The sequence below is a fragment of the Equus caballus genome, chromosome 19 (genome assembly GCF_041296265.1).
Source record: "Equus caballus isolate H_3958 breed thoroughbred chromosome 19, TB-T2T, whole genome shotgun sequence".
Taxonomy (NCBI): Eukaryota; Metazoa; Chordata; class Mammalia; order Perissodactyla; family Equidae; genus Equus; species Equus caballus.
This window is the reverse complement of record NC_091702.1, coordinates 20380884-20393534: the sequence shown is the minus strand read 5'-3', so window position 1 is coordinate 20393534 and position 12651 is coordinate 20380884. Positions and strand designations below refer to the sequence as shown.

General features: G+C 43.8%; 1 protein-coding gene across 5 annotated transcripts in view; it reads left to right on the top strand.

Annotated features, from left to right (window-relative positions):
* Positions 1-12651, top strand: part of LRRC31 (leucine rich repeat containing 31) — a 31145-nt gene that overhangs the window by 12222 nt on the left and 6272 nt on the right. For 3 of the 5 annotated variants that reach the window (XM_014732738.3, XM_001494635.5, XM_070243225.1), the window contains exons 4-8: positions 3157-3324; positions 6029-6196; positions 6422-6589; positions 7390-7557; positions 10235-10402. In XM_014732738.3, the coding sequence (XP_014588224.1) occupies positions 3157-3324; positions 6029-6196; positions 6422-6589; positions 7390-7557; positions 10235-10402 (840 nt within the window). The remainder of the gene's footprint in view (positions 1-3156; positions 3325-6028; positions 6197-6421; positions 6590-7389; positions 7558-10234; positions 10403-12651) is intronic. The other 2 variants (XM_070243223.1, XM_070243224.1) reach the window with 2 other exon arrangements.

The following is a 12651-nucleotide window of genomic DNA, read 5'->3' as shown; positions in this document are numbered from 1 at the left end:
AATGCTATGGAAACAAAGAAGGCAGTAGAAAGGATCAATGAAACAAAGAGCTGGTTCTTTGAGAAGATAAATAAAATTGACAAACCCCTAGCTAGACTTACAAAGAAAAAAAGAGAGAAAGCTCAGATAAATAAAATTGGAAACGAAAGAGGAGAAATAACAATGGATACCAGAGAAATACAACGGATTATAAGAGAGTACTACAAAAAACTATATGCCAACAAAATGGACAATCTAGAGGAAATGGATAAATTCTTAGACTCTTACAACCTCCCAAAGCTGAATCAAGAAGAAATAGAGAATCTGAATAGACCAATTACAAGTAAAGAGATTGAAACAGTAATCAAAAGCATCCCAAAGAATAAAAGCCCAGGACCAGATGGCTTCCCTGGGAATTCTACCAAACTTTCAGAGAGGATTTAATACCTATCCTTCTCAAGCTATTCCAAAAAATTAGGGAAGATGGAATGCTTCCTAACACATTCTACAAGGCCAACATCACTCTGATACCAAAGCCTGACAAGGACAACACAAAAAAGGAAAACTACAGGCCAATACCACTGATGAACATAGAGACAAAAATCCTCAACAAAATATTGGCAACCCGAATACAGCAATACATCAAAAAGATCATACATCATGATCAAGTGGGATTTACACCAGGGACACAGGGATGGTCCAACATCCGCAAATCAATCAATATGATACACCACATTAACAAAATGAGGAATAAAAACCACATGATCATCTCAACAGATGCAGAAAAGGCATTTGACAAGATCCAACAGCCATTTATGATAAAAAACTCTTAACAAAATGAAGATAGAAGGAAATTACCTCAACATAATAAAGGCCGTATATGACAAACCCACAGCCAACATCATACTCAATGGGGAAAAACTGAATGCCATCCCCCTGAGAAAAGGAACAAGACAAGGATGCCCACCATCACCACTCTTATTCAACATAGTACTGGAGGTTTTGGCCAGAGCAATTAGGCAAGAGAAAGGAATAAAAGGAATGCAAATAGGGAGTGAAGAAGTGAAACTCTCACTGTTTGCAGATGACACGATCTTATATATAGAAAACCCTAAAGAATCCATTGGAAAACTATTAGAAATAATTAACAACTACAGTAAAGTTGTGGGGCACAAAGTCAACTTACAAAACTTAGTTGCAGTTCTGTACTCTAATCACGAACTTACAGAAAGAGAACTCAAGAATACAATTCCATTTACAATCACAACAAAAAGAATAAAGTACCTAGGAATAAATTTAACTAAGGAGGTGAAAAACTTATACAGTGAAAACTATAGGACATTATTGCAAGAAATAGATAATGACATAAAGAGATGGAAAGAGATTCCATGCACATGGATTGGAAGAATAAACATAGTTAAAATGTCCATACTACCCAAAGTAATCTACAGATTCAACGCAATCCCAATCAGAATTCCAATGACATTCTTCACGGAAATAGAACAAAGAATCCTAAAATTCATATGGGGCAACCAAAGACCCTGAATTGCTAAAGAAATCCTGAGAAAAAAGAACAAAGCTGGAGGCATCACAATCCCTGACTGCAAAATGTACTACAAAGCCATAGTGATCAAAACAGCATGGTACTGGCACAAAAACAGGCATACAGATCAATGGAACAGAACTGAAAGCCCAGAAATAAAACCACACATATACGGACAGCTAACCTTCGACAAAGGTGCCAAGAACATACAATGGAGAAAGACAATCTCTTCAATAAGTGGTGTTGGGAAAACTGGACAGCCACATGCAAAAGAATGAACGTAGACCATTATCTCACACCATACACAAAAATAAACTCAAAATGGATTAAAGACTGGAAGATAAGTGCTGAAACCATAAAACTCCTGGAAGATAATATAGGTAGTACACTCTTTGACAATGAACTTAAAAGAATCTTTTTGAATACCATGTCTTCTCAGACAAGGGAAAGAAAGAAAAAATAAACAAGTGGGAGTTCATCAGACTAAAGAGCTTCTGCAGAGCAAAAGAAACAAGCATCAAAACAAAAAGGCAGCCCACCAATTGGGAGAAAATATTTGCAAATCATATATCCGATAAGGGGTTCATCTCCATAATATAAGGAGCCCACACAACTGAACAACAAAAAACAAACAGCCTAATCAAAAAATGGGCAGAGGATATGAACAGACATTTTTCCAAAGAAGACATACAGATGGCCAATAGACACATGAAAAGATGTTCAACATCACTAATCATCAAGGAAATGCAAATCAAAACTACACTAAGATACTACCTTATGCCTGTTAAATTGGCTATAATCACTAAGACTAAAAATAACATGTTGGAGAGGGTGTGGAGAGAAGGGAACCCTCATACACTACTGGTGGGAATGCAAACTGGTGCAACCACTATGGAAAACAGTATGGAGATTCCTCAAAAAACTAAAAATAGAACTATGATATGACCCAGCTATTTCACTACTGGGTATCTACCCAAACAACTTGAAATCAACAATCCAAAGTAACATACGTGCCCCTATGTTCACTGCAGCACTATTCACAATAGCCAAGACATGGAAGCAATCCGAGCACCCATCAAGTGATGATTGGATAAAGAAGATGGGGTATATATACAATGGAATACTACTCAGCCATAAAAAAAGAAAAAATCATCCTATTTGCAACAACATGGATGGACCTGGAGGGTATTATGCTAAGTGAAATAAATCAGACTAAGAAAGACAAAGACCAGATGATTTCACTCATATATGGAATATAAACAAACACATGGACAAAGGAAACAGTTGAGTGGTTACCAGGGGAAGCGGGGGGTTGGGCACAGGAGGTGAAGGGGAGCGCTTATGTGGTGACAGTCAAGAAATAATGTACAAGTGAAATCTCACAATGATGTAAACTATTATGAACTCAAATTTTTAAAAAAAGAAAGCATCCCAAGAAATAGGAAATGTAAATGTCACAATTTCCCCAATTGCACGGCTGAGAGATCCCTGCTTTGTTGAAAGTCAACATGCCTACCCCTGCTCTATTCTCTTTCAGCGCAAAACTGTATCTTGTGCATATAGGCATGGAATCCTATTTATTACAAATCACGAATTACAGATGCAAATGTGTGTTTTCTTTTGTTCACTTCTAGTTGCTTTGCTGCCTTTTCTCCCAGACTTGGAAGAACTGGATATTTCCTGGAATGATTTCATAGGAGGAACCCTCCATTTAATCACCCAGCAAATGCATCTTGTCAGCAAGTTAAAAATCCTAAGGCTGGGTAGTTGCAGACTTACCACTGATGATGTTCGAGCACTGGGTATGATGAATGCTTCCCTTAAAAGACGGCTTCACTTGAAGCATCTTTGCAGCCTGACCCCCAGCTGCCCCTATGGGTGCTCAGAGAGAAGAGCACTGTGCCTGATGCAATGCTATGCTGAGCACTTGCATAACTTGTAAGGTGCTCTGTAACCTGTACCTGCCATTGTGCTAAGTCCTGGGACAGAGAAGAGAATAAGGCTGACCAGCTGCCTGCTCTGATAGAGTTTAAGTGGAGATAATTGTAAAACTTGCTCACTCGGGATCTGTTACCTCATCTGCAGAATAGAGGAGTTGGGGTAGATAATAGTTAAGTTCTTTTCCAATTCCAAAATAATCTTTTCTATCTTCCACTTCCATTTTAAAAAAATTTATCAAAACAAGATTTTCAATTAAAAGCAATGGTTTAAGTAGAACTAGAATCTCAAGTTAGTTTATATACTGAACATAGAATAACATAGAACATAGGGTAAGATGGGTCATGCTACCAGCCCAACTGCTTTACTAAAAGGCTTGCTGGTTTTTAGATGTCATTAATGTTTTTTTAATTCTCTTTTTGGTACGAAGTTTTTTATTTCAATGACGTATTTTGATCATTTACATCTTTGCAAGGATTTCTGCAAAAACAACATAATTCATGCCAAATGTCTTCTCTCTAGTCCCTCCATAGGAGACGGGGGCCAGCTGATGGCTCCTGGCCCTCCCTTCCTATAGTTGAGGAAAAACATCATGCATCTCAGAGCTGGCCAGATCCTAGTCCCACTTCTAACTAGCTTTGTGACCACGGACAAATGATTTAACCTTTCTGAGCCTCAGTTTTCTTATCTCTGAAATGGGGTTGAATTCATGGGGTGGTTAAATAATTTCTGTGAAGTACCCACTATATGCCTAGCACTTAGTAGGTGCTCAATCATTGGTAGTTCTTCCTTTCACTATTCCCTCATCCAAAATTCCCTTTCTGTGGTTTCACATGATTGATTTAGGCCCCCTGGTTAGCAGCTGGTTATTGTGTAGCAGAGTCACAAATTTAACATACTGTTACTCAGGCATGAAAAGAAAATGTCATTTATTTTCTATGGTTAATCTTTTTCATGATCCTCCACTCTTAAGAAACCAGGAAATGGACTTTCTGCCCTGCGCCCCACTCCACACTTCTCTGGTCCAGGAGAGAGTCTGCACCTTTGTTGCTCTCATGTTTTTTGCTCTCTCCCCTCTCCCAGAGTCTTTCTCTTCTCTGGAAGGACTTCTGCATCCTCTCCCATCAGAAGGGGCTTTCGTTAGCCTGACTGGCAGATGGAGTACAGGGAGGATAAATGGTTTTCTGATAAGAGAACATAAATCAGGAGGCGTTTCAACATTATTACACCTGTTACAGTTGCTTAGTGCGGGTGGGCAAATGCCTGGCACTCCAGGACCGTGTGCCCTGCAGTCATAGCTAAGCAATCATGCACTCTTTCACCCCGATCCTGGGGGACACTTCAGGGCTATAGAAAGCCACCTGCAACTGACTGGGGATGGCACACGAAATAACACCTGTGCCGGGAAAACATGCATTTTCACATGGGGCTCCTGGACTCTCAAAACCTTAATCTGTACAACGAATAACCAATGGGAGAAGTCTAAGCCCAGTAGTAGACAGTGGAAGAGAGGCTTCTGGACACAGGGGACTTTCCAGCACTCTTTTTTTTTTTTTTTTTTATAAAATCTGCTTTTTTTTTTTTTTTAAAGATTTTATTTTTCCTTTTTCTCCCCAAAGCCCCCCAGTACATAGTTGTATATTCTTCGTTGTGGGTCCTTCTAGTTGTGGCATGTGGGACGCTGCCTCAGCGTGGTTTGATGAGCAGTGCCATGTCCACGCCCAGGATTCGAACCAACGAAACACTGGGCCGCGTGCAGCAGAGCGCACGAACTTAACCACTCGGCCACGGGGCCAGCCCCCTTTCCAGCACTCTTAATTGTTTGGTGTTAATAGTGACTGCACATCGAGAAGTGCATCCTCCACGTGTGTGGCCCTCCACCCTCTTCTGCTCAAGGCAGTGAAATCATTCCTAAGGCTGACCTCTCTGTCACTTCCCCTCTCCTCTCCCAGTCTCCACTCCGTAGCCCTTGGCTGCTTTCCTTTGTGAAATGGACTCAGAAATGTCATTTCGCCTCTCTCCCTGCACCCTTGTCTACCCACAAAGGCTGTGTGTCTGTTAGGAGCTGCTGGGGCCTGATGCCTTATTATTAGTTCCCCTCAGCAATGGTTGTTCAGTTGTCTGTGATATTCTTGGTGTCAATGTGAGCTTTACCCCTGTGGTGGCCAGGGCCCTGCCTGGCCTTACTGCTAACTCTGGCCGAGCTTCCCAGCAGTGCTGATCCCAGACAGGTGGATGCCAGGAAGTAGATGGACCAGTCCAAAAATTTTCTACCACAAAAACAACTCAGGAAAACCACCCTGCTGACAGGTGGATTTTTTTAACAGTAATTTTTGCTCATAGGCGTGGCTTCAGAACTTCAGAGAGATTAGAACTGCTGTGTCTGTAAATAGGGAAGCTCGCCCTGTGGGGGGTGGGCCGGAACTGGACCCTTTTCTCCGTCTGTTCCTTGGCATCTAACCAGCCCCAGCTTCAATATTCCATAATTGATGGTGGGACTGATTTTGAAACCAATTCCCTGCTTTGTGAACTAGCAATCAACCTGATCTTTGGGCCCTTTTACAACAGGAGACGCAATTAAAGTGATACCTCAACTTGAAGAGCTGAATTTGTCCTGGAATGGTAAAGTGGGAGGAAACTTGCCTCTCCTCCTTCAGAATTTCCAAGAAGGGAGCAAGATACAAACGCTTGAGCTTGTGGATTGTGCCCTCACGTCGGAAGATGGGGCGTTTGTAGGTAAGTGGAATTTGGAAGAGTCCTTCCCAGAAAAGAAAAAAGTGAACTGCCCATGATTGGATAGCTGAGGAGTCTAAGCAGCTGTTGTCTCTTACCCTGGATTCTAAGAGCGGCTCACTACCTCCTTGGGTCACTGGAAGCTGCACCCCCCTGCTGCCTGCCTTGACTTTCACACCTTGCATTCTTACTGAGTTGCTCTCCTTGCTTGGATTCCCTTCCTTCCAGGTCGGTTGCTGCCTGTGCTGCAAAATCTTGAAGTCCTTGATCTTTCCATTAACGGAAACATCGGCGGCAGTGTAAACAGTATTGCTCAGGGATTAAAGAGCACCTCAAATCTGAAAGTACTCAAGTTACATTCATGTGGATTATCACAAAAGAGCGTCAAGCTGTTGGGTGAGTTAGCTATATGTGTGTAAGCATATATATGTATACAGATATTTAATTTTAGTTTTAAGCTGTTAGGAAATAAAATATAAACAGTGGTTGTATTGGAGAATAAGATTATAGGTAATTAAAATCTTCACGTTTTATTTATTTTCTACATCTTTTACAGTGAGCATATACTTTCATGATTACAATAATAACCTTTTAAAACAGCTGACTCTGAAAAGGCCAGGATATTTTAGGTTTGAGATAGACTCTGGGCCAAATAAAAGTTTCTGTGCTCCTAAAGCTCTCTATTTTTCTCTTGCTTTTGAAAACATCAGCATTATTTTCTGCTCAGTGCTAGGAAGGAATTGGTACTGATAAAAAGAATGGCTTCAGAGGCATCTGTAGTTAAAACTTGCTCCTCTAGATAAAGTAACCCTATTAAGGGAGTATATGAAGTGAAATTGTGTTTTTCCCTTCGACTTACAGAGCCTGGAAAGTTCTTCTCACTGGCAGTTTGAGTAAGTCTAGAATTCTGTGAAAATAAATGCCAGTGCTCAAGAGTAGCTGGAGGAGAACCAGACTTGCAGGATTCCATTCAAAACCGTTGCCCATCAGTGCAGATCACAGGGAACACGCATTTGAGGCCGTGGTCAGGCCCAAAGAGGGCTAGATGGTAGGAAGTCTAGAGTTATTCCTCTGTCTTGGCTTTTGTCAACCGCATGTGTTTTCTCAGTCTTCCTTCTGCACACTGCCGCCTCCCCTGCTCACCTCCCGCCTACCATCTTGTAATTGGCAGAATGGGATTTTGACTTTCTTTGTAGATGCTGCTTTTGGACACTTGGGTGAGCTGAGAAAATTAGACCTCTCCTGCAACAAGGAGCTGGGGGGAGGCTTTGAGGACTCGGCAGCTCAGTTGGCCACGTTGGAGCGTTTGGAAGCCCTGGATCTTCACCAGTGCTCGCTAACGGAGGATGACGTGGTGTCGCTGAGTAAGCACGAGCTGCAGGGCCAAGGGAGGACTTTTGGAGCCTTGGCTTATGTTTGGAAACTTGGAAAACTTGAGACGTACCCTTAAACTTACTGTTTATGAAGTTATGGTTATGGGAGGATCAAACCACAAAAGTTGTGTGAATGCCCCAATGTAGCGTTTGTCATGTATTAAGTGCCCAGGCAATGTTAGCGAATCTACATTCCTCCTATACACGTCTGCAAATGAGAGATGTGGCACTTGAAGGAGAAAATTTTGCATTTATGTTGCTGTTTGGAAATGAATCTGTTAGTCTCACAAAGTTTATTACAAACAGGGATGTAGAGAGAAAGCTAAAACGAAGGGTGTTGAGGCTTTCAGACTAACAAGAGAAGTCAAGTCACTTAAGTACAAATGAAGTTACAGAAAAAGTCAGTGGGGTGGTGCGTAATGGGTGTACATTACAACTTCAGGTAACTACACTTACTCTCCTGCCGCAGACACAGCCCTGTAATTACAACGTGTAATGGACAAATGCGGTTTCCCGTAACAAACAGCAAGCCTAGCCTTGAGATTGAGGGTTTTGTTCCATTTGCGGCCACAGTAAACCTTCAAAATACATCCAGAATCTGACTGTGGCTCACCATCTAGACTCTACTACCCTGGTCTAGGCCACTGTCATCTCATGCCTAGATTTTTGTGAGAGTCCAAATGGACTCCCTCTTCCTCTGTCACTCTGACTTCATTCTCTCTACTCCTTCCCCTCATTGACTCTGCTCCAGCCACACTGTCTGTGCTGATCCTCATGTACACCAGCCATGCTCTGTCCCTGGGGCCTTTGCCCTTGCAATCTCCAGAGAATGAGCTCCCCTCGGGTAGGGGTGTGTCTTCTCCAGCATCTCTCCATTGCTCAAGCACAAGGTCTGGCACATAATTGGCACCCAGTAAATGCTTGTTGAATTTCGGATCGATTGAATGAATGACTCAATGAAGAACAAGAATGAAAAGAATTTTTTAGTACAATTTGGGGAGGAAAACACTAAAATAGATTTTTAGGTCTAATATCTATCTTTTAGACCTGGTGAGTTATTTCCTAGACTCTTATCCCTCAATTTGGGAAAATGAGAAGAGTTCAAGACTTTCGTGAAGATTTTAAAGTAATAAAATCCCTTTTTGGGCTCCAGGTGGAGCGTTATGGGGTATAACCATCCCCTTTACTTATGAGGGTCAGACCTGAGGAGGCACTCCTGAGTTATCAGTCCACCACATCCGAATAATGAATTTCCCTTGGTACAACTGAACAACGCAAATACCACATCTCATTTCTCAGAGGAAGATTAAAGTGTTGGAAGACCTCAATTGTTACCGCTAGTACGCCAGAGGGATGAGCCTCTCTTATCTAGATTCGCAGCCACCAACATGGGTGAACAGCCCTGGAACGCCAGCAATTCTTTAATAACTGTAGAAAATTGCATTTTTCTCCTTCTGTTTAATTTTTTAAAGATGGCAATGAAAATGCATCCTGTTTATACCTCTGATGTTAAATAATTTAACATTCTTTCACCTGATCATTCTAGATATATCTCCAAAGAAATGGAATTATAGATCATTTAGCCAACAACTTTTGATTGATCTTCTAATTGTATGAGGCACTCTGCTGTGGACTGAGAGGAATTCACAGTCGAGGAGCTTCCGTCTGGTCAGGGTAGGACTCAACCAAGGACACGGTGAAATATGAAGTGCTGTGGGGGTTAGAAGAGGGAGAAATCCTTCCCTCTGTTGAGATCACAGTGCCTGCCTGCCTTCCCTTCCTTCTGTGTCCTCCTTCCTTCCTTATGTAAATGCTTGTGCCTCCGATGTCCCAGGTTTCGATGCACACACCGGGGACGAAGCAGGCCGACACACACAGCTCACCTTCAGTGAGGGAGGACAGAAAACTGACACACACACAAACAAAAAGATCACAAAATGCCGTGCTGTGAGAAAAATAAAATTGGGTGACGTGATAGGGACGATGGGGTACCTGTGGCTTCAATGGCCCTGGGGGGCTCTGAGGGGGTGAGCCAACCCCCCAAAGGCCCCAGGATACTGCATTTCCCACCTTGGGAAGAACTGGGGCAAAGCCCTGGAGGCAGGAAAGGTAGTGGAGAGAGCGAAGGAGAGTCACACCTGGCACAGCGGGGGCCCTCCACACCCCTTCTAGTGCTGTCACCAGCACTGTCCTGATTGCTCAGTTCACTGCCTTCCTGGTACTTAGCAATCATCTTCTGAGAAACGAATGATAAGAGCGAACAGATACTCAGCAGTTAGTGTCCCACACATGTACCCAGCCCTTTCCATATACCAAGTGGTTTTATCTTCCCTATGACTCTGAAGTAGTATTGTTATTAAAAACTGCGGTTCAGAAAAGTTAAGTAACTTGTCCAAAATCACACAGTTCTTTGGTGGCAGAGCCAGGATTAGAAGCCAGTCCTCTCTGTCTCCAGCGTCTTTGCTCTGAACTTCCAGCCCGAAGAGGCTTGAAGTAGGAGAGCCCAGGCTGCATACCGGGCAGAGTGACTGCTGTGTGTGGTGTGGGAGGTGGGCGGGGTTCAGACTGGGGAGGGGTGTGCCTGTCAATCAAGATTGTGGGAACTTACCGCCCAGAAGACCCTTGGCGAGATGGCGCCTAAAACCTGTCGCGGGTGGTGTTTTCACAGCCCAGGTCATCCCCTTACTCTCGAGTCTTCAAGAACTGGATTTATCCGCCAACAAAAAGATGGGCAGCTCTTCTGAACACCTCCTCAGCAGGCTCCGATTTTTACCGACATTGAAGTCGTTGCTAGTCAACAACTGCGCTTTGCAAAGTGAGACCTTCAGCGCCCTGGGTAAGAGAGGTCCCCAGGTCCCGCGGGCCTGGGGCAAGAGCAGCTGCCGCGGAGGCCGCTCTGCCCCACAGAGGAATTTCAGCCCGAGGCTCAGCCACAGGCAACTTTGGGAAGTACTGATTTGTCTTCTTTTCAGGAAATATGCTCTTAAAGGTGACCTCCTGAAGGCCACATGGATGACTCTGGCATTTGCAAATTTTATACTTAAAATTTAAAGTGTATATAGCCAACTCTGGAGGTCCATGGTCATAGTAACTTGTAAATTCGCTGAGGCGCCAATATAAACGGGGATTGCTGTGAGTCTGATGGGGAAAGGGAGGCAATCTGAGTGCATGAGCCTTGCCCACTGCCTTGCATCCGCTTCCCAACAGGGTTTCTTGTCCTCTCTCAGGAATCTGGGTGCGCCTGAAAGTCATGGATTCAGCCCAGCCCACATCAAGGGTTTACTAAATCTGACATTTCTTGGACAAGAGCATCACCAGGAAAGAGAGGGGGATGTTTTGAGGCAAAGAGACTTTGCAGCATTTTCCCAAACATACACCCAAGCAACCAGCCCTTCGGACACACGGGGCCTGCAGGGGTCCCCACCACCACCTCCAGGTTCAGTGATTCGCTGGAAGGACTCACGGCTCTCAGCATACACTTGTGCTCACTGTTAGATTTATTACAATGGAAGGGTACAAAGCAAAATCAGCAAAGGGAAAGGCGCGTGGGGCAGAGGCCAGAGGGAACCAGGCACAGCTTCCAAGAGTCCTCTCCCAGTGGAGTCACACAGGACGCGCTTCCTTCCTCCAGCGAGTTGTGATGACACCTGTGAAATGATGTCTACGGGGGAGGCCCACGTGAACCTTCCAGTCCAGGGTGTTTACTGGGGTTAGTCATGAGGCACCCTCTACCTAGTACGTACCAAAATTCCAGGCTCAAAGGAAAGCTGGTGTGCAGCACAAATCATACTATTTGTACACAAATGCTTTAGCCACCATGAGCCACCCTTATCAGTTGGGGGTAGGGGACTGCGGTGAGGGTGGGTGGGAACACTTCCGAATTCCAAGTTCCCCGGATGTCAGCGGGGCCCAAGCTCACAGGAGACCCCCATAGGGATCGCAGCCTCAGGCTTGCTGGCCTAACTCTGTTTTGCACACGTGCTCCAGATCAGAGTGGTTGGATTCTGGTGCTTCCTGGATGACGATGAAACTGAGTCCTTCTCTCTGACCTCCTCAGTGTTATGTCAGTTAACACTTCCTTAAAAATGAACTCCAGGGGGCCGGCCTGCTAGCGCAGCGGTTAAGTGGGCATGTTCTGTTCTGCGGCCTAGGGTTCGATGGTTCGGATCCCGGGTACGGACATGACACCGCACGGCAAGCCATGCTGTGGCAGGCGTCCCACATATAAAGTGGAGGAAGATGGGCCTGGATGTTAGCTCAGGGTCAGTCTTCCTCAGCAAAAAGAGGAGGATTGGCCACAGATGTTGGCTCAGGGCTAATCTTCCTCAAAAAAAAAAAAAAAAAAAAGAACTCTATTATGGACAAGGCCTGTTATTAATGAAATAAATGTATTCTGTTAAAAAAAAAGCTATTTACTAATATCTATTACTAAAAATAAATGCATACCATTTACCCAAAATTCCAAGTATTGGGGTACCCCAAATACCCCAATACTTTCTATTTAGGGTATGCTTGCCCTCCTTTTCGGCCCAAGTATTTTGTTCAACCCGTATGGACTTGGTCCTTTCAGTGTACTGCTCCCAACTTCCCCCAGCATTGCTCATCTTATGGTCCATGTGTCTGGATGGAGAAAAGTAGCAGAATGTGTGCCTTTCAGACCTGGAGTTCTTAATCTGGAGGCCACAGCCCCCCTTTAAGAGAGTCGTCTATAGTTATAGCTGGGGGAGAGGGCTGTGACCTCCCTAAAATTGATTGCAGTGTTTTTGTGGGCAGAGTGTATGGTACATTTTCTGGCTCTAACGCATCTGCGATCAGACTGCCTGAATTAAATCCTGGCTCCGGCTCTCGTGACCTGAGGTTCTTAACGTCTCTGTGCTGCGGTTTCCTCGTCCGTAAGACATAAAATGGAATAATAGTATCATAGCTCATAGGATTGTAAGAACTACCTGGGTTAATACAGATAAAGTTCTTGGAAAGGTGTCTGGCACGTAGTAAATGCCCAATAAATGTTAGTTGTTAATATTATTATGGGGAGAGAGTCTATAAATGTCATTTAAAAAGTAAATTGGATCTTATCACTACCCA